Raw genomic sequence first — 21948 nt, 5'->3', positions numbered from 1 at the left:
AAGTAGCTTTTATAAAATAAAAATATAGGACAGCAGGGATAAGGTGTGTATATATATATATAGACTATCATGAGCTAGTCACCAATGTTAGCTTGATTTTCATAATTAGGCTAATGTGAGGCGGCTATTGCTGTTTTTAATGCTCTGACCTCTTTCTTACAATCCTTCTGGTGCTTTGATTTATTTCAGTAGCTGGCTAGGCTATCTGACATGTGGTAACATCAAAACAATCTAAAATGCTCGAAAAACTTTATACAAAAATAAATGGTTAATACGGTTTATTAATATATTTACAAAGCTAACTGTGAAAAGTAAAGTAACTAACTTAAATGCACAATATGTGACTTCTGCTGCGAGGAGTCTCTCTATCAAAATAAAACAGGAACCGTTTGTTGAGTGTTGTGTTTGGGAGCTAGCTCCAGAGGTGCAAATGTTCACAGACGAAGTACTGTTTTAGTGCTATCCATGTTGTGTTTAGTCTCATCTGATGTCTTCATTCCTCACTCTCTGACTTTCCATGGCTGCTATTCCATTTGATGCTGAGGCTGATTGACACACCTGTCTCTTCCATAGGTGTACCCTCTTTTCTCTGCAAAGCACTTCCTGCGACCCTGCTTGTGAAAAGCACCTTATAAATAAACGAGACTTGCCTGCAGCTTGGTAAGCTCATGTGTTCACATGGGTCCTGCTGTGGCTCCACCCTCAGAGCGATCCAGTTTAATTGACTTACCTCACAGCAAGTGGAGGCTGATTTCCTTTGCTGCTCACAGACAGAGCATCACTGTTTGTCCTGGACTCCTCAGCTGGTCACACAGGTAAGAACCAAACTGAGCAGCGCTACTCTGACACAATGAAATATCCCGAACCCGATGACTCGAGAAACTGAACGCTATGAATCACTCTTGGTCTTCTGACTTTCTTGGACTATTGGTTGATTTGAGATTCAATTAGTATTTGAGATTCTCTTCTTGGAAAAAATAACATATAGAGGTATTTAAATGGAAGACAAGACTTTAATGGATGATGAAGCATGTATATATTCATTTGTTGTTGTTTTTTGTCATGTAAAAGCAGCATTGCCTTCACTGGTTCATTGGTTTTATCAGCAGCGATATACCATGTGAAACTTTTTATGAAGAGATGCCGTGTTGAAAAAAAGTTTAGAATGTCTTGATAATTTTAATCACATGTTGTTCACATGTTGTTTACTTTATCCTTAATGGTACTACTACAATAATAACCATCAATAATAAGTGCTACAATTATAGCTAAAGTTGTGCTTTAGCTGTTATTTCACTGTTAAATAATGAAATGTCACAAACTGTTCAGGTTAATAGTAGGTGCAACCTTATAATGACATTAAAATAATGTATATGGATTGACTACACAGTATTTACTAACCATTTATAAACTATAAGAAAGTTGCAACTTAGCAAGACACATTTGCATTTAATAGAATGTTTCTCATTCATTCAAACCAAAGTATGCCACATGGAGCTTGCCTAAACAAAGCCTCTCATATTTAATTGGTGTTAACTGAATTTATTTTTGGTCACCAAAGTGTTTCACCTGCTCTTCAAAAGATAAGATTACCTTGTTCTGGCTGAGGCTGATTTTTCTGGTAATTCTTTGGTTGGTGGAGATTACAAACCAGGGCACAGCCCGATTCTTGATGGTGTATTCTGTCTACAGGAGTGAATTTGAAGTGCATCAGGGAGACACAAAATATCTTGAGCTGGACTCAAACACTTTGAAGGTTCACAGCCATGTGGGTGTTGGTCACTGTGTAGAACTCGGCTGACTGTAGTTGAAAAAAGCATTTACTATCTTTCAAAATATAGATCTTTCAGACATCTAAGTGTTCCTTTCAAATTGAATTTCACTGACAATGATGAAGTATTTTAGCACAGTCATGGCAAAAATGTCTTTTGTGCAGTAAGACACTCTTATAATGCCATGAAATATAATATAAAAAGATCAATTTATTAGATAAATTGAAAAGAACATGCGATATACACCATTTTTGTTGAAAATTTAAATGACACATGTCGAATAAAGTGAGGGATGCGTTCATTACACATGATTCATTCAATGACCATCAGAGAACAGTAGAATATTTTCTATTCTTATGCTTTCTTGTTGTAATAAATGGTGTAAATTTGGGTGAAGAAAATATATCTTTCAAACCTGCTTGAGGGTTGTTGAGTTTGACTTAATTTAACTTTATCTGTGACACCTTTTGGTAGCATTATTGTTGGTTGATTGGCTTAATGAGCTTATCAAGTGGCTTCTGCTCTTTTCACAGCATAGGCTTCTCTAGGCTGAATTGAAGGCCAGGACCAGGATACAAAAAGGTACTGCTGCAATCCCTCTGGGATAGTCCTCTGTTTACTACCTTGACAGAGTACAAGAGGGAAGTCCTTTAGTTGAAGCTGTGCATCCAAGAAGAGCTCAGGGGCCACAAATTCACACTTTGATATAGCTATAAAACATCACCGGCACATCCAACAATGGGTAACTCCAAGAGCGGTGCTGTTTCCAAGGAGATCCTGGAGGACCTGAAACTCAACACCAAGTTCTCAGAGACTGAGATTGCCCAGTGGTATGAAAACTTCAAGAGGCAGTGTCCAACGGGGCGCATCACGAAAGAAGAGTTCCAGTCTATCTACAGCAAGTTCTTCCCAGAAAGTGATGCACAAACATATGCCCAGCACGTCTTCCGCTCCTTCGACACAAACGACGATGGCACACTTGACTTCAAGGAGTACATCATCGCTCTCCACATGACGTCAACAGGGAAGACCACCAGGAAACTGGAATGGGCCTTCTCCCTGTTTGACGTGGACAAGAACGGATACATCACCAAGTCAGAGGTCAAGGAAATCTGCACGGTGAGTCTGGTGTGAGTGTAGCAGCCTTGCAGACAATGAGCACTTGTAGCTTGATAAGTGCTTGGTTCCAAGATATTTGGAAAATGTCTGACTGAAGAGTTGAGTACGGTGACTTCCTGGTTGACACAAGCAAAAAGAAACAGAGACAACAGTATCATCTGCGTAGATGATGGTAATAGGCTGTCCTGTACTCAATCTGTCAGTGGCTCCTAGCCAAAGGTCAGACAGGTTTCGCAGAACTCATCAGTGGGTAAACTGGATTTAAGTGGGCTCAGGTACACTGTAGGGACGGAGTGCATTAAATATTTGGTGGAATGTACAGTTAAGTTAGTTAGAAGATAAAATCATTGGTGGAAAGTAAGGGAAAATACTGAGTGGATTGATTGATTGTTAAATAGTAGAAGGAATAAAGGGAAAGAAGATCATAGTATCTGACATTTAATGAGCAGTGAACTCTGAAGGAAGCTAAAAAGTGTTTATAGATAATTTATAGGCTTATGGAGATCACAAGAGGATGTACTGATTGTAGTCTCTCTCCAGATGTTGTATGTTATGTTATATTTGGATATGTACATCCCTTTAAATGTAGATTCCCATTTTTTTCTATTCCTAATTACATTCCATTTAGCACACACTCCCTGAATATCAGCACCTATCTCCTTCACCAAATTAAACTACAGCATTGATAGCTATCCCTTATTAGGTTCTGTTTTTTAAACACAGGATTAGACTTTAATTAATGCTGATCAACAGTTTGGGGTAAACTAAGGGCTAAGCCTACAGAGAGCTTTACGGTATATATAAATAAGAAAGAAGAAAGAACTATAGACTGAAGTGTAAAACACGAGGTTGCATCTTAATTAAGATGTCACATATTGTACTTATAATTTATTAACAACTTTGAATCAGTATGACATGAGCTGACAATGTAAGACTCGGTGATATTCCTTACCCACTTTCAGAAATCTAAACCACTTGTTTCAAAGAAATGCATGAGCAGAAACAAAATAAAATATAGATGACAGTATCATCTGCATACAGCATCAGTTAGGACTGTCACTTCAAGGGAAAGATCGACATTGGATATTTCATAGAACTTACTTATACAAATTATTAACTCAAAGATTTGCATTGTTGACCTCAAATATTTTTGAACTAACACACCACCAATGCCACTATCAAAGAAAAAAATGAGGCTATTTGAGGTTTAAAGTAAGAGACATTGAAACAATAAAGTTTATGAAAAAAGTCAAATCCTTTTTCAGTCTGAGTAAGACCAGTTGTGACTGATTTGACTGCCTGGCATTGTTTTTTTTTTATTAATCTTTTCTTAAGCCCATGCCATCACATTGAAATGTGAGGGAGTATTTTTCAGATTTTACAGTACTGCTAAAATCAAATGCTTTTCTCTCTTTGACGAGTTTGTATCACCTGTTTTTTTATTTTACTCACAGGCGATCTTCAAGCTAATTCCTAAAGATGAGTTGTCTGCTCTGCCTGATGATGAAAACACAGCTGAGAAGAGGGCAGATAAACTCTGGAGCTTCTTTGACAAGGGTGAAAATGGTGAGATACTGTGGTTTAAATGAAGACTGAAATCAAAGAATAAATATAAAAATCATTTATTGACTCTTTGGGCAAATTATCAGTGTGCTCCACTCCCTTCGCCATGGGACCCTTACGAAGTATTTCTAATTCAACTTCATTTCAAAAACCTGCACTGAACTCTGAACCTTCTCTTTCCCTTTCCTCCCTCCAGAACGAGTGGCAGAAGGAGAGTTTATCCAGGGAGTGTTGGACAATGAGGAAGCTCTACGTTTGATTCAGTATGAGCCTGCAAAGTAACTCTTGTACTGATTTTTTGTGTCTCTCATCAGTCTTGTATTATCAACTTTACCGTTCACTCTGCTAATGCAGGGACACTTGACAGCACCTTCACAAAATGTGAACACATAGCAGGTGTGACAATAACACCCTGTTGCAAAACATTATCAGCAGCCATATCCAAATTTGAAATGAAGTCCTAGTTGACTGCTGTCTGTCTACCATTTTATATTCCCATGTGACCTTACATTTTCCCACAACTAAATAAAATGTGAGTATGCTTCTGCTTTTCTTTTCTGCTCAGATTAGCCCTGTGGTTCTCAAATGGGGCCCCATAGTCCCACTGCATAAGGCTTATGGATAAACCAAGGGGAAAATATGGAGTGCAAAACAAGTCGAATGAATATGATTAATGTCGGGAAAATAAACAATCAAAAGTTTTCCGATGCCATCGTGCTGACCTTTATTACACTGAAACTCAACAGTGTTTTGCAGCCTTGTCATCAGGATATAATGTTGACAGTTTCTGCAAAACACTGAGGTTAAGAGGGCTGTAATAAACCTGGCAGGTCACGTTCAAATGATATGCTCATTAACCACTTTTCTTATAAGGAGTTGGAGGGGATGGTGGTGGCGTTACAAGCCAACAGAGCTGCCGAACAGCCGACCACAGTTTGAGTCACAGTTTGAGTGGATATTCTTAAGGTCACCTGGTCACCTGACGTCTCCATCTGTGATCAAGGCCATCAAAACAGATATTTTAAGCCAAACCAGTATATTTTCTGACCCTGACCAGGTGGTTTTTGTTCGTTAACCTAACCAGAGCATTAGCACAATGTTGTTACAAGAGCGAAACATAAAATTCAACCTACAATTGCAACATAAACAAACATTAAGGTTGAATTTATCTGTGGTTTTGCAGAAACACACATGCCTAACATTTATTCTGCTGACTGGGTTGCTGTTTTGTTCCTATCATTAACAAGTTGTAGTTGTTGGGTTTGGGAAGCAGAATTGTTTGAGAACCACAAGATTAATCTCTTCAGTGAAGTTGTGGTAGATGAAGCACATTCAGTGCTTTTAAAACTGTCAGTGTGTAGTTTACATCAAATCATATACTTGTGTTTTAGCAACTCAAGCGCACCTTATGAAAGAATATATCATGTGCTTTAGTTGAAGTATCATCACCACAATGTATCTTGTTTTTTTTCTCTACTGGGCAGCCAATGCTGCTCTCTCATTTTATCTTGACATGTAAGTGCAGTAATTGAACCTCAGCCCCTGTTATTGTCTAATTTTATGTCTTCCAAAGTGATTAATTCATCCAAGTGGGAAAATCCTACATGTTTGCTTTTCTAGTTAAGTGGTGCATATTGAAGTTTAGGTTTGTTCATGTACAACATGTGAAACTAAGTGTTGCTCCTGGATTTTCCTTTACAATTAATTCAATAAATCATAACCATGAAATTGTAATAACATTTCAGTTGTCAGAAGTCTTTTTTCCATTTGTCTTTCAGTCTTTTATGTCTCCTGTCCACCCCGTATATTTTTTGTCTTCTAATTCGGTACAAACATCGACAACAGTACTTTTTTCTTTTTACACAAGTATTGATACTTCTACTTGCGTAAAGAATGTGTGCACTTTTTTAAGCTCTGCTAGAGAAAATAAAATACAATCATTTTCCTCCTCTGTGAATCGTGATTGTCTGAAAATTGACAATGTGTCTAAAATTCATGGAAATTTGTCCAACAAGTGGTGGAAGTATCTCAGGTGTGAATGAGGTCGGTATACATGTGCTCAACCCACTTCTGACCTGTTTACGGAGTGTAACATGGCTGTCGCATATTAGTCTGTAATTGTAACAGAATTTTGGTCACCGGTCAGCAGGAGAAGAAATGTCCTCAGGATAATCCACAGACCCCACAGCTCCGATTGGAGCTGTTTACAGTTACAGTGGCGTCTGTGGATTATCCAGAGCCACTCCGGGACAGTTCAGATCTAAAACTAGAGATATTTTAGTGTCGGAAGGTTTGTTGTCCTAAAAATAAGAGTTTCCAGATGTTCACGGATGGTTTCGTGATCTTAAGTTACACAAGATAAACACAGACAATAGTCTCTGTAGAGAAGATTAGTATTGTTTCGTAATGAGAAGACCTAGTTTACTTTCTTGCTCCACATCTGTCGTGGTTTGAAAGTGCACACACTGCTTATTTGATCATGAAGCCAAATTAATTTCAAAGCAAGCAAGTTTTACTTCCTTTCAAAATAAAAGAACCACGTCTTTAAAGGGTAGAGATTTCTTGGTAAAACAATCCTCCATACAGTGAATACTGTGTTAACTCCCTACAGGTATATAAATCAAACACTTTTGAAGAGCTCATTTTCAGCATCCTCAGATTCAGTTTATCATGTGTGAGCTGTTACATTATCATAACTTATTATGTTGCTGCAATATCAAACATGATACAGATGAACACAAGTCTGTAACAGTGAATATGTTCATGAATTAACCTCTTCATCTGTTGGCTGGATTTTGAGGAAAAACTAAATCACTTCAGTGTTGCTGCGAGTGCTTCATCTTACATAAACTGTTGTATAATTCAATCTCTTAATTTACATTTTTAATTACTTTCAACACAGTGGCCTGACGACCCCGTTCTGCCTCACTGCCTACAGTATGTCTCTCTCTCTCTGTTAGTCTTATTCCCCTGACTGGGGAGATTATTGACATAATCTTCTGTCCAGCATTTGAAAGCATCTGCCTTAATGTCTAAATCTCTCTGTCGATGTAATCTTTGATTCTTGCTTTTCTTCTTTTCCGTGCTTTGTAGATGAACATAAACAGGGAAACATCGTTAGATAACCGTGTTTACACATGCACGGCCTTTACAATGAGGCTGCAGGTGAAAAAAAAATATCCTGGTAATGTTTTACTCCTTTATATTTGTCTGGTGTCTTGACTGTAAAAAGTGATCTGTGATGCAAACAGATACGAGCAAATCATTTCATTATAGTTGAGTAATGCAGCCGCCACCTCACTTTGTTTTATTATGTGTGAAAAAGTGAAGTTATGAAGTTATTTATCTAGGTTTTTACTGATCTGATGTTATTTGTACTTGGAAAATCTACTATATTCAAGGTTTAGAGTTTTAAAAAGTTAAAATGTTGTGCTTTTATCATTGCTGTTAAGAGTTTTTATAACATAACAGGGATGAACAGACTATAGAATCACCACTGTCACTGTGAGGAAGAAAGTGTGCATCTGCTAACAGATGAGGGGCTCGTGATTGTAACTGTGTAGGATGTAAACAGTAATGGCGTCCTCCTTGGCTGAGCTGTAACATTAGCTAGCCTTTTCAGCTTCATTAGCTAGCCTGTTGTCGTCCATGAGTGGATGCACACTTGCTTCTGCGCGTTGAAAGAAAACCGTTCCCACATGAAACTGCTCATAACTGTGTTAATCAATTATCGACAGATTGATGAATACGTATCACTACAAGTGGGAAACCACATTTTGGATTTTGGGGGTAAACTTTTATAAATGTGGACTGTTTCTTCTGCATTTTTATTCTGATATTTTCAAGAGATGTAATCGATCATTACAGCAAAAGTCTCAACATAAAGTGCTGACGACATGATGAGACATCAGATGATGTGGTTTGGTTTTATTTATCACCGTACGGGAGGAGATTTTCATCCATTCACACAAACATAGATCACAAACCAAAAATATAAATAACATTATATGCCACAGTCGTTGTCACATCTGTGTCATTAACATCTCTCAACACCTTTTGAATTCCCATTTGAATACATTCTCACATCCTGTCATACATCTCATGAGTCACAACGTTACATACAACCCCTGAAGAAGTCACTGAAGTTGGTAATATTGATATATTGCTGTTGTTCTGTGTATATCCAGTCAGAACAGTCAGTCTTAGACATGATAAAAAAGTAAAAATGTACTAACAGGATACAACATCTATTGGCGTCGCCTCACATTATTGCCTTTCAATTCTTTAAACATATCTGAAAATACTTTGCAGTTAAAACTACACTGCTGTTAAAAAACATACAACATTTTATACATTTTATACAGTTTTTTTTGTCCATATCTTGCCACTTTGTTCTTCCTGTTCATTATAAATAAATAAAGACTTAGGGAATGAGTTTCAAAAAGTCAACAGTGCAGCTGGGTTAAAACTGCAGGGTTTGAGATGCCATTGCATGTTATTAAGAACACAAATAGTAAATCTGTGACAGCTTCTGTAAGCAATGTCTGGACCTGATCAACTCCATGCAGTCTAACTGTGGTTCTGGTTCTGCATACATACTTGATAGCAGCACTGAATGTTTTTACCAACCGTCCTTGTAAAAAGTCACAGTTTTAATCAAACAAGCTCAACGAAGGTGAGCTGGCTGTACACTACCTGCCCGGTCAGAATCGACAAGAAGCCAAAGATTTTCCTGTCGATGGAGACAAAAGCAGGAGAATGAATATTGGTCTTACAATCATCTGACTGCAATGGGATGGTAATGATGATTAAGAAGGTAATTCTCTGCTAACCTGTGCAGCGAGGCATTAGAGCTGTCAGTCTGTGAGTTTGAATGTTGTTTTGCCTCCATGTGGTCACGAGGTTGAATGAGACAGCTTGAGATGCAAACTGCAAACTTCAAAACAGCCCAGAAACGCATCTTGCTACAGTTATCATATGAAACAGCAAATATACAAAAAACCCAACAAAAAAAACAGGAAGTGTAGAACAGGAAGTCCTACAAGATGTTTGTCCAAAGTCTTAGCAGAGTGAGTCCTCTCTCTCCTCCTGCACGGTGTAATCTATGTCGTCCATCTCCCGTTCACAGTCTTCACATCCTTCAGTGCCGCAGCCCTCCACCACCACCACACCGTGATGGTCCACCAGTCTTCCCCCTCCCATTCCACCCAACGCTCCCATTGTTCCAAAACCCATTCCCCCAACTCCCCCCACTGCTCCCATTCCCATTCCTGCCTTTCCAATTCCATTTCCTCCGACTCCCATTCCTCCAACTCCTCCTACTGCTCCCATTCCAACTGCATTTCCTCCAACTCCCATTCCTCCTACATCCATTCCTCCCATTCCAACTCCTCCCATGCCCATTGCCATTCCCATTCCCATTCCCATCCCTCCAGCTCCCATCCCCCCACCACCAACAAGCAGCGCTCCCCCAGCGCCGCATGCCAATTGTCCGACAGCTGGTCCCACTCCTCTGGGCCACATAGGATCCATGAGCGCCCCCTGCTGGCCAAGCTGAATCAGCTGACTGACGGAGTAAACCCCACCACCACCAGCTCGGACGACCTCCTCGTAGGAGGGGGCGCGGGCAGCGGTGCGAGCCTCCTCCAGCCTCACCCGGGCCCGGTGCTTCATCTCGATGATGGTCTTGGTGTAGGAGTTGAGCGTGGCGACGGCGGCCGCCATGCAGCAGCTGAACGACAGCCAGGCCATGCTGGTGAGAAGAGGGAGGGGAGATGTTACTGTCATCAGATCACAGGATGTATTTTTAATGTAATTTGTTATCTTCAATTTGCAAATCTGACCATGACTATGACTCAAAGTGTTATTATGAGACAGGACAGACTGGGGCTAGCTGGTTAGCATGCTAACGTCACTTGACATCTCTGCAACATTACAGAGACATCAGACCTAATGTTAATAACGTTAGTTCATTTAACCTTTAAGTTTTAAGATTTTTCATTGTGGTTAAATTGAAACACACTTACGCAAACGACCATCCGTAGTCCCACGTCTGTGGCCTCCAGTCTTTGGGCCCGATGCTCACCGTCATCTGAAACACTGTGGTGTACATCATGTGTGCGACCATCCCCATCATACCTGGTCAGGGAAAAAGTAGATTTACTACAAAAATTATATTTAGGCTATTTGAAATACTGGTAAACCTGCTATCGCCAGTTGACAAGTTTGCCTTTCTATTCTTTTGTTAGACTAAAGAGAGAGTAAAACTAACAAATCCATATACATAAAAACTGATACCAGTCCACTGACATCACATTAATGCTCATCATTCTGACATCGTCTCACAAATATTTGGGGCTGCCAGTGTTTAAGGTCGAACATGTTACAGTGTGTCATTTCATAACAACTCAGCACAAAGTGTCGCTCATCCTCACCTGACAGGACGGTGCACATGGCAGCGAAGGCGTTGATCTTGAGGGCGTTCATCTCCCTCTTGGCACAGAGGCAAAGTGCTTCCACACACATCAGCAGGAAGCCCATAGCCAGAAGGCCGATGTACGTGAACTCACTGATGACTGACAGCCAGAGGACACCTGGAAGAAAACCAGTTTAGTGGGATAATAATGAGCCAGCAAGACTGATGAGACAGTCAGTAAATCTGATGATGGTAAACTGGGTTCCAAACTAGAATACAGGTTATATTTTCAAAGTTCTCTGGTTTGATTTGTGTTGTACCGACCTTGTGTCTCTCCTGGCGTCAGCTCAATGAAGCTGCGACACTTTTCTTCCTGATCCTCACCTGGAGGAACAGAAACAACAGTCGGAGTTACAGAGATTGTAGTAAAAATACACAATCCCTGTCTTTGAATATATCACACTGAATCTTAAAAGGAACTATGCCCGTGTTTGTCTCTGTCATAGTAAAAGCCAAAGCATCAGTGTTACATTATAGCTGCAATATGTAGGCTAGTTCAATCATAATGACATATGAAAACATAATGAAAGGAGCTGTTTTAAGTGCAGAAGTGTGATGTGCTGCTGACTGTTGACCAGTCACAGACAGTTTACTTATTAATTCTGTGGCTACAATAATCCAGGCTGGTGCAAAATTATCCTCCTTAGAGAGGCTTAACTGTAAATCATCTGTGTTGACTCGAACACATTCTGACTGGCAGCTTTAATAGTTACAACAGAAGAAAACAGTTGTAGAGCACCAACAATGTTTTCTGACATTCATAACAAAAAAGTAATTATCTGTAAATCTTGAGAGAGTGATGAGTAGATATTCAGGCTGGTGCTTACAACTATGAACCTTTGAGTACAAACTCAGGTGTTTAACCACCAGGTCCCTGTCACTGTTAATGCTTTCTGCTCCACTCACAAACCTTCGTTGTGCTTCTCACAGGAGAGCCAGAAGCCGGTGTGGAAGTAGCGCAGCATGTACTTGTCCTCGCCCGTCTCCCAGATGTAATGGACGGCGTTGGCCAGCTGCTTCCTCTTTATCCTGGCCAGCTCCTCCTTCTGGAGCGGACTGAGGGTCACGTTGGAGACCGGGCTCCTCGGGTCCGGCGTGGGGGCCTCTGGACGAAGAAATGTAGGGCACAGCGAGTGATGTAAGAAGAAAGAGAGAGAAGAGAAGCACAGACGTACAGACAATAAGAAAAAGATTTTTAGGAAAATCTGAGGAAAGACGTATGAGTAGACTCAGGAGTAAATGTACCAGGAGGTAAAGAGAGTAGAGATGCAAAATGATTATATAAAACAAATTTGTGAATGAAAATGTTTTCCTCGATATCACAGACTACGAACCTCTGACATAAATCCCCAGGGGATCTCCTGAGGGTCACGGCGTGTAACACAATCCAGCCCTGTAACACTGTTCTTTAGGTAATCTGTCATTTTCTATGTGCTGAAAATTGAATGCTACATGGAAAAAAATAGGCTTAGCGCTCAAAGATGAGGCAGCGGGCGAGTGAATCCAGATGACATGCCGCTGCAGATACAAAGTTCTGAGCTTAGCAACAAAGCCGGGATTATGAGAATCTCTGCCAGTCAAGAGTAGAATACTTGGAATATCAGGCGCAAGAGAAATATTGCAGAAGCCAGAAAACTCTGCACCACATCAGTAGTTTTCAGAAATACTGCAGTTATTTTGCACATGATCAGTGTGCTCTTCCATGACAGACGTTCTTAGGAACTATCAACACTTTTTGATAACGTGCATTCACTTAAAAGATGATGATTTTTGACTTTCAGTTTCATTCACAACATAAATGATGATATTAAAAAAGATAATATCAAGGCTTTATAAAGCCAAACAATCATTTTAGATTAATGTGACTTGGTTTCTTAAACAGATGGAAAGATCTTGGATTGTTGTGTCTAATTTCCTGGTGAAAATATTAAAAGATCATATTTTTATGACTCAGTTGATCCACTGAGCCTCGCAAATGCAAACTGGTTGACAGTCTGAATTTTCACTTCCTGTGTCAAGTGTGTGGCACTAGAGAAAACCCTCTTTTTATAGCCTACATCACTTTTTTACCTAATTTTCATAAAACGTATGTGGGTTTCCTCCGTGTAGAATATCGGTTCTGGTATATCAGGTGCAGACGACATCATGAATTTAATTGGACACTGTATGTTTGAGTGACAGCAGCTTCCTGTGTTTGTGGGGAAACATCAAAATTCGCCGTGCTGTTACAGAAAACTGTCGTTCATCGAAAACTTAAAATCTGAAGAACCTTTCACTGTTACGGTCTTTAGATTGAACTCACCCAGTCTGGTTACATTTCTGGGAGCAGTTCATTAAAGATGGCTGACTTCCTCTTAGGTTTAAGTCATAACCCTGACCAAGAGGCCGGTTCACTTCCCATGCAGTTGACAGTGTGTGTCTTCCCCCTGTGTACCAGCATACAAACTGTTTCTAAAGTTCCTCTGGATGCTTTTCTTTACCACGTTAGATATTTTTGCCTCTTCTGACAGTGGTACTATTTTTTTTCCAGGGTCCGATGTCCCTAAAAATGCATCACCTTTTTTGTTTTTGTCACAAAACTGTAGTTTTAGGCACTAAAACCATCCCTTTAGAATTAGGAATACATCATGGTTTAGGTTAAAATACCTGTTTTGGTTGCCACAAAACCAGGTGGAAATGTCCCCAGGGGTCCTTTAAAATATTCAGGAGTGTTACACTTGGAAATGCTGAAAGGCAGCATTGAACAGTGGTCAGCTGTTTGGCTGCCTGTGGCTTGTTACCATCCATAAAACCACCATCCAAGCTACATGTGAGAGGAGGCTGATAAGCAAAATGCTCGATATGTGTGATATGTACAAATGTCTACCTTGGCTGTGGTGGTTTGCAGAAACATTGATATAATATCTGGGCGAGTGGAGATGATTTTTTAAACAAATGTATTTAAAAGTTGTTAAAATCTCCTGCTGATAACAACATAAACACACATTGTGGAAGCTTGAAATGAACAAACGTAATGTTTGGCACTTCTTGTGCAATGGTGGAAGTTGTTTTGGTGGAGTAGAGAAACACGTCAGTTTGCAATATAAATGGATTTTGTGCTTGTTCAGCCAAAAGATGTCTAAAAGTCTGAAGAACAACTGGGATACATTTAGAAGAAAAATACAAAAAATAATATTTAAAACAGCTTTTTAATTGATGAAGTTTGATGTGAAGACAGCGCTGATTACTTGTTAGAGTATAACGAACAGAAGAAAAGTGTTCTTATTAATAATCTAGGTGTGATAAATCTCCTCCATTTTTGTACAAAATTTTAACCTGGAAATGGAGGCTTGAACATCAACATCCACACCTGTACGTCAGGTTCAGTCCCACTGAAACAATGACTGACATTGTTTCCTGCTCTCACCTGTGGTGTACGGCTGACTGTTGTTCTGCCCACAGTTCTTCAGCTTGACGGGCGACAGGCAGAGAGGCTTCACCACCTTGTGTGTCCCCTCACACCAGTAGGAGGTGCAGAAGGCGCAGACGGACAGGGTGAGCGCCAGTGAGGTGAGGAAAAGTGACAGCAGGGAGCGGTTGCGTCTGGACATGTTCTCCAGCATGGCTGCTTCTCGACTCTGACAAATCCGGAGAGAAACCGTGTCTGTCGGCCTGACTTTGAGGTTCAAAAATGGCTCCAAGAGCCTGACAGCATCTGCTGACCAATCAGGATGAGGATCAGATGATGGAGGGGGTTTCCGTGACACCACAGAGACGAGTCGAGATGAAGTCCAGCGTGTTGGATATAAGCTGTTGTGACGACCGAGATTGATTCATGGAGGATTGCAGAGAGGAGAAAAGAGAAAGGAAGCAAGGAAAAAAAGGGATTAAGTATGTTTGAGAAGTGGAACAAAGGTCAGAAGGGAATCTGGAAACAGGGTTGGGTGGAGAGACGGAGGGAGGGCGTGTTTGAGGAAGGAGGACAGTCGATGAGCAGAGGTCAGAGGACAGTGGAGTGGACGGAGATGAAGTGCCGGGATTTAATCACTTCACACGAGTAGAAAAGGAGACAGATGTGCAGGCCAGAGGTTGCAGGAGGAACTCCGGCTCTCCTCCTGCTCCAGTATCAGTCACAGAAAACCAGCGTGGATCATCAGATTTAAATTAGGGACCTTCCTTTCTTCTTAATGTCACGGCACGAGCCAGGCGAGACGTTTGACTCCACACATTTCTTCTTACCGAGCTGCCACTCTACCCCATGTTTCCACTGCCATCACGCCTCGTATCCTCTCTCTGTGGCTTCCTCTCTCTCGCGGATGGATGATAAACGTCTAATTCTTATCCTGCGGATATTGAAATGAATCAGTCCAGCTCCCAGGTCACATCGCGCTCCTCAGCCTGTTCCTCCACCTCTCCGGGAAGGATTGCGCTGACAAAGGAGTGATTAGTCCTGTATCTCCGACCTACAGTAACGTTACCTCTGGGCCTGGTAATCTGTGTTAATCTTGCAGGGTTAGGTGGATGAGATTAATGCCCACTGACTCTCACGCTGTCTTTGGCTCGACGACCACCTAAAAGTAAAGATGAGAGACAGAGGCAAGCATCTGGATTAAGAGTCGCTAGGAGCAGCTGAGGCGACAGGATTACTGCGAAGCCTTTGACGTTATCACGGACTTTAAGGCAACAAAACCCGAAACTAGTGAATCTAAACTCTTCGTTCTCTCTGTTTTTTTTGGTTTTCATGGTGTGTTTAAAAGACACAGAAGTGCAGGGGATGTTTTCTGATTTTTCAGTTTGTGTTTCATAAAGTACATTTTGATTCAGGGTATGACAAATAAACCTGACTTGTTATTTAAGCTTTCGACGTTGGTAACAGCTATTTCAGAGTTTGGCTTTTTCGGCCATAACCATCTTCGTCTTTTTGAGCCACCAATGAGCATATTTGGACAAGAAGGTGGCGCAAGAGAGGATGTTATTTTTGGATCTAGGACAAACCTAAGTAGCGATTTGTTAATCACAAGATAAAACATACCCTGATTTATCGTTTCACTTTAAAAGTGACCATAATCCACAAAATGAATGTCATGTTGTATTGAAGAAGCGTTAAAACTAGTGACTGAGACTATAAACTCCTCCAGAAACTGTTTACTGAGGCAAAACTGATTACAGCCCCTTTAACTGAACTTTCAAAATCAACAGCTCTCTTAGCTCGCAGCTCTTTGGTTGTTTCAGTACCACCCGTCCTCTGTCTGATGCATGACTCACTACCACAGTCTGTGTCAGTGGTAGTCTTACTTTACAACATATTGCACCTAAATCCAATTGGATGTAGCCTAGAAGGTGACATGGTGCACTTTCACCCCTGTTTGTGCAGTTTGATTGACATAACACACAACATACAGGAAGTCTTCAGTGTTTTCTCTCTGCAGGATTAAAGCCAGATTTTAGGAAAACCTGTCTGAAGCATCTGTCCTGCAGTTTTGAAGACTAGTCAATCAAAATGTAGGACACGGGATGACGGGATAAAAATGCTGAGTAGTCCCTCATGACGTGGGACACCTGGCCACCCAAAGTGGATTTTTACACTTTATCATCACTCTGCTGCAGCTACATTGTAGTTTCATGCCTGCTGCACTGACAGTAAAGTCAAGCTGGACTGTACAGAACCTCCAGAGGTCAACATATGCTACATAAAAGGTATAAACTCACATAAACACTGAGTTTAAAGTGTAAGTAGCAACATACACCACCTACATTCTCCCTGTCAACACAGCTTAGATGGCAAAGTGCACAAGAAGAACAATAATTATGACAAGGTTATGAAATAAATAGAAAATAATGTCTCTGCAAACAACCAGCAAGTTTAAAATGTTCTACTTTTACTTTCAGGTCTCGTGTAGCACGATCAATCAATCATCTAAACCCACTAACACACAGTTTTCTTCTCCTCCCTCCTTAAATGATATCTTATTTCCATCCCCATCAGCTTGTTACAGCTCTTTGTTGAAACACTGAATAATCCAGGTTGCTTTTACATATCATGTGCGCCGTGTTGCACACGTCCCTCTATTTGTTATCTTCGGAAAACACTGAGATCTCCACCAGAATTTCACATGAATTTCTGCAGGCTTTGGCAGCACAACGACCCACTTATGTGTCGATGAGATTTAAGATGTGTTAACAGGTGATCTGTCCCCGACACCCGAGAGCATGTAACCATCAAATTAATCAAATTGTTGTGATTGTAAATGCTTATGTCATGTTCAACCGGACATGGCAGATTAGTTTGGTCCATCAAATCATCTCGAGGTGTTAATCTATAATCCATACACTGAGGCAGTAATTGTTCTGCTTGACTTTACCTTACACGTGTCGACGTAATGTCTCCACACACCTGTCCATGTTATCGACAGCAGAGGCATGCTGATGAACAGATCCAGGCACATTATCTAACATTAATTGAGCGATTTTTACATGAGGTTTGGTGGGTAACCTCCCTTCTGACTGGTGCAAATGTCACACAGAGACATTTAGATTCACAGTTAATACAAGAGGCAAACAGACTTTTCATAGCTTTCATCATCTCATCACGCTGATCTGAAATCTTCCCCCTCGTGAGTGTGAAATCCATCTGTCGTTCACACTCAACTTGTTGATCATCTTACACTGGTGCAACAAAATAAAAATGGAAAACCAGCTGGACTCACCATGTTTGGGACCCTCGGCGGAGACTCTTTGCGTTTTCCTCCTCCTCTCCTCCGGCAGGGATTCGGTTTCCTTCACCTTTCCTCTGCGCTCCCTCAGTTTTCAGAGTTTCCATCAGAAACCCACCCAGATTTCTCTCTAATCCCCCACAAGTCCATCTGTTACTTTCCCTCCCCTTTGCTCCCTATACTGCTTCTGTTCATCCATCCATCCTCACATCTCTCTGTCTCCTGTTTTCTTCATCTCTCCTCCTCTCTCACGCATGACCTCCCTGACCTCTACGCCTACAGTGATTAATCTGACAGTATGGTATGGGCAGCTTAGATTGAGATGAGTGTGACGGTCTCATTGTATCTGTTGCTCTCTAAACTTCAACCCTTCTTAAGTACAGCTGTGTGGTACATGCAGCTGCTGGCTTTAGGCAATCCCATCATTGGTTTGGAAAGCCAACGTGTTGGGAACAGTGTGTTCAAACTGTACGTCGAGGAAACAGCAGCGTCAGAGGGCAAAAGAGTTCAAGCTATTTGACAGCCAGGATTTTGCATTCAGGTCCAAGTTGATTTCAACATGACTAAGAATGTATTTAGGCCCTGATCAGATCACATCTGTCCCGAGGGAGGTCATTACTAAGGTGGGCAGTTCAAACTTGGCATCGACACGAGTCTCTCATGTGACCCCATGTGATCAGATCCCACCTACCCGCTCTACATGCGATATATCACTGAAACAACATTTTATTTGACAAAGAAAGACATTTCTTCATAAAGACCATTTGCTGAGGAATCTGTTGTCAGCAGTGTTTCAGTTTGAATGTCATCTTAAAACCAAGTTTTATAGACTTGATTTCCATCTTTCGTTCCTTTTACAGCTTTAAGGCTAATTATTTGTTTTTAATTCCTCCCTTGTGATGTCTTTTTTCTTTTTTCTGACCATCCTTTACTACTTTTATTATCTTTAATCTTTGTCCTTTATTCTTAATCAACTTTTTATGTTTTTTCTTTTTACTGCTCTCTCTCTTCTGTGATTTTTCCTGTTTTATGACTTTTTCCTTTCCGTTTTGTTGACTGCATTCTTCGTCCCAACTGTGTCTGGCATTTCTGAATACTTCAGACTAAGTGCAATGACTGCAAGTTATTGCGAAATTTAAAGTCATAATTAGGACAAAGCAGTGTTTGATATGTCCAGGTATCTCCAGCTACAATCGTTATTTCAGGATATTGGGCACAAAAACTGTAAATATGCATTTGTTGTCTTGAGGTAACAGGATGAGTACATTGACTGGTGACTAATCAGAGCTTCAGTCACTTTAAATGTTTGCGGTAAGGAAATATAGAACTATTCACAGCGACTTTTCTGTCATTGTACTGCAGTTAATAAGAATCCCTCAGTTTGTATCATGTGATCAGACTCGCTCATGTAAATAAGGCTGCAGGAGGACTGTGACTGCAGTGTCCTAATGTTACTCATGCTGACTAACTGTCAAATCCCCAATGTCCCCCCTACTGTTTTTAGACACTAAGCTCTCTCATGAATGGAGAGATCCGCCTCTACAGTCAATCTGACATTTCCTCCTCTTCTAAACAAATTCTCTAATGGCCTTAACTGACTCCACTTCCCTCACTCTCCTAAATTAAACAGGAGAAAGATGCAAGGGCTGAATGGATGAAACAGCTGAATACAGTGTGTAACACGGGTATAGCTACATGCTAGAACTGCTGTAAGACACACATGAAAATTATGTGCTACACATTTTATATTTCAAATGTTTTATCCACCTTAAAGCTGAATTAAGTGGTTGCAAATTCTTAAAATCACAATTACTTTCTCCCTCATTAAAGAAAATTCAGAATCTATGAATATTCAAATATTTTCATTTAAAAAGTTTAACGTCAAAACATCAAATGTCCCTACTTCACTTTAAAGTCCATTCTAAGTGTTTTTCTACCGAAGGCTTTATGGATTCTCATTACATTGTTCAGTTGGAGCATGATTGGCTTTACAGAGTCAAAAATCCTGCTCACAGGACACATTAAGTGTACTGCACGCTGTTCTGCACAGTGAAGGTCAAACATCCAAATAATGGAGGGAGAAACTGATCCATGAAGAGATCAATAAACCGGAACATGCAGCAAATTGACTGCTAATCATTAATTTTAAATTGCCATGGACTAATTTCCCTTCAGTGTGATTATTATTTATGACTGTGGTCCTATTTAATGATTCTTATTCGTTATATATCAAATGATGCTTGATCCTCGATTATTTTGCTGTCGATGTGCAGACTGTCATATGTTTCATGTAGAGTGATCGGGACATGTTGTGTCTGAATATGTTTGTATTTGAGGCCCTCTTGTGGTGACAGCAGGGTAGTTCTTCATGGGTTGTAAGTGAATGATGGGCTCAAAGAAATTCCCCCAAAAGCAACAACAAAAAAAGGAAAGAAATATTCAGATTTGGGAAAAACTCGATAGAGGAAAACAAAAGAAAGTCAACCATAGGAATTTTTTGTCAACTTTTACAGAGGAGCAATAGAAAGAATCCTGCCTGTAAACATCACAAACTGGTTGGTGCACGGCCGGGACAGGAAGGCTCTACAGCAGGTGAGTAAAACCCTGAACTGTGTCAGCAGAGGTGATACTAAGACTTCTGCACAGAACCCGGAAGATACTGAAAGACACCAACAGTCTGTTCACCCTGCCCAGTCTGCAGGATATAACTTTAGCAGATAACGTTTCTGCAAATCACAGATACATCTGAGGTTGAAACTTGTGCCAGACGTGGCAAATCACATCCACATTATCTGTTTATTCCTATTAGCTGACTTTGGTATCAGCAGGCAGAGAGGAGGGAGGTGGCATTAGTTTGAAAAATGGGGTTGTGTCTTTGGGGAAATTTACATCTTTTTTACTGGCAAATAAAACAGTTTTGTTAAGCCAAACCTTAGGAAAATGTTTTCCAGCCCTAACAAAGTGACTTTTGTGCCTAATCCTAAACTGAGCTTAAACGCAGCATCGTGACAACAAACTAACGTAAAGTTGCAAAATAAAGGGTTTTAAATGAACCTTGAACATCAGAGCTACAGAAGTCAACTGAACAGAGAGCGTTTCACTTCTTGTATTATTTTATTTCTCAAATGTACTGTATACTGTCACAGTTTACAACACAGCTTTAACTGTAAATACACAGCAAAATAAATTAATTTCATACAAAATTGAATTTGAGAAATAAAAAATAATCAGTGTTATGGACTACTACTTTTTCATCCTTATCTTGCTCTACTATCACTCCTTGAGTCCTTCAGTCAGGTTTTCCATCAAAATTCACATTTAAAGGAGTCAAAAATACATTAAAGACGTGTACAGGCCCATGAAACATAAAAGAATGTCTTCCCTGTCTGTTTGATTTACGCTGAGCTGTCATATTTCATCTCATAAACTAGGATTGAACCTGCTACTGTGTATGTTTTAAGTCAAAACTCATCTAAAAATGAATCGTCAGCCCCATGGAAACAGCAGCCGTGTGCAGAGCTACATAAAAGTAGAGCCTTTTACACAGATTTGCCTTTTCATACAGGTGTGTGTTGAAATACTTCAGTAAATAATCATTCACACACCAAACGGATGAGGAGCGGATGCATAAACGTAGAGGAGAGGATCCGCTCGGACAGCATGCACATCGAAGAGGTTGATATGTTCAAATTCAGTTTTTATTTTAGCCAACGATGTAGCTAAACATCATACAATAATACAGTTCTGTTTTCTTGTCAATGCCAGGGGGATACAGCGAAGACGTTCAAGTACACAATGAATCCAGAACAACTACAAATCTAAACAGGGATGAAAAAGCCACCATTGGTTACTGAGTTGATTGATAATGCAGTGTTTGAACAGCCAAGTCAGATTAAAGCCAGTCACGTGTGATCAACACCATCAACCACTCACAACGACACTGTAATGACAGTTAACCTGAACTTGTCTTTGTTGGAGGGCATTTGCTGCATCAATAAATAATCACGCAATAAATCAATCAATAAATAGATCAATAAATAGTTACTCATCATTGTAACACTCTAATATACAGTATATTTCAAGTTTATCTGTGATTACTTCCACTATTTACATCAGCACAATATATATATATATATATATATATATATATATATATATATATATATATATATATATATATATATATATATATATATATATATATATATATATATATATATATATATATATATATATATATATAAAAATTATATTATTAACTGCACACACACAGTTCGTGCAGACAGGTCACACACACACACAGACACACACACCCACTCCGCCTTGT

The 21948-nt window shown here is 40.1% G+C and overlaps 2 protein-coding genes across 4 annotated transcripts; one reads left to right on the top strand and one right to left on the bottom strand.

Moving 5' to 3' along the window:
• Positions 1–2353: 2353 nt before the first annotated feature.
• Positions 2354–6093, top strand: LOC119014678 (recoverin-like). 2 transcript variants are annotated; one of them, XM_037090076.1, is made up of 4 exons: positions 2354–2891; positions 4346–4457; positions 4651–4717; positions 5020–5161. In XM_037090076.1, exons 1-4 carry the CDS (start codon positions 2511–2513, stop codon positions 5051–5053), a joined length of 594 nt encoding a protein of 197 aa, XP_036945971.1. In that variant the 5' UTR covers positions 2354–2510; the 3' UTR covers positions 5054–5161. The 2 variants fall into 2 exon arrangements, with proteins under 2 accessions (XP_036945971.1, XP_036945978.1); XM_037090083.1 differs by having other exon boundaries at positions 4651–6093.
• A 2254-nt stretch (positions 6094–8347) lies between these two features.
• On the bottom strand, positions 8348–14531 carry LOC119014413 (germ cell-specific gene 1-like protein). 2 transcript variants are annotated; one of them, XR_005072967.1, is made up of 7 exons: positions 14336–14531; positions 11840–12034; positions 11194–11253; positions 10889–11047; positions 10481–10592; positions 9287–10206; positions 8348–9186 (listed from the first exon to the last, which is right to left on the bottom strand). XR_005072967.1 is itself a non-coding variant. In XM_037089557.1 (6 exons), the coding sequence occupies exons 1-6, from the start codon at positions 14529–14531 to the stop codon at positions 9516–9518; spliced, it is 1413 nt and encodes a 470-aa protein (XP_036945452.1). In that variant the 3' UTR covers positions 8348–9515. The 2 variants fall into 2 exon arrangements, 1 of the variants encoding a protein (XP_036945452.1); XM_037089557.1 differs by having other exon boundaries at positions 8348–10206.
• Between the last annotated feature and the right edge of the window lie 7417 nt (positions 14532–21948).

Source organism: Acanthopagrus latus, chromosome 3 (assembly GCF_904848185.1).
Source record: "Acanthopagrus latus isolate v.2019 chromosome 3, fAcaLat1.1, whole genome shotgun sequence".
Taxonomy (NCBI): domain Eukaryota; kingdom Metazoa; phylum Chordata; class Actinopteri; order Spariformes; family Sparidae; genus Acanthopagrus; species Acanthopagrus latus.
The sequence above is the reverse complement of the archived record's forward strand: the minus strand, read 5'-3'. Positions and strand labels throughout refer to the sequence as shown.

Bases quoted from the DNA above. Each gene is read 5' to 3' on its own strand.
- LOC119014678 (XM_037090076.1), top strand. From the start codon at position 2,511: ATGGGTAACTCCAAGAGCGGTGCTGTTTCCAAGGAGATCCTGGAGGAC. The intron at 4,458-4,650 runs GTGAGATACTGT...TCCTCCCTCCAG, and splicing joins CTTTGACAAGGGTGAAAATG to AACGAGTGGCAGAAGGAGAG. The intron at 4,718-5,019 runs GTATGAGCCTGC...TTTTCTGCTCAG, and splicing joins GAAGCTCTACGTTTGATTCA to ATTAGCCCTGTGGTTCTCAA.
- LOC119014413 (XM_037089557.1), bottom strand. From the start codon at position 14,531: ATGCTGGAGAACATGTCCAGACGCAACCGCTCCCTGCTGTCACTTTTC. The intron at 11,254-11,839 runs GTTTGTGAGTGG...CTGTTCCTCCAG, and splicing joins CTGTGAGAAGCACAACGAAG to GTGAGGATCAGGAAGAAAAG. The intron at 10,593-10,888 runs GTGAGGATGAGC...TTCCCTGACCAG, and splicing joins CATGTGCACCGTCCTGTCAG to GTATGATGGGGATGGTCGCA.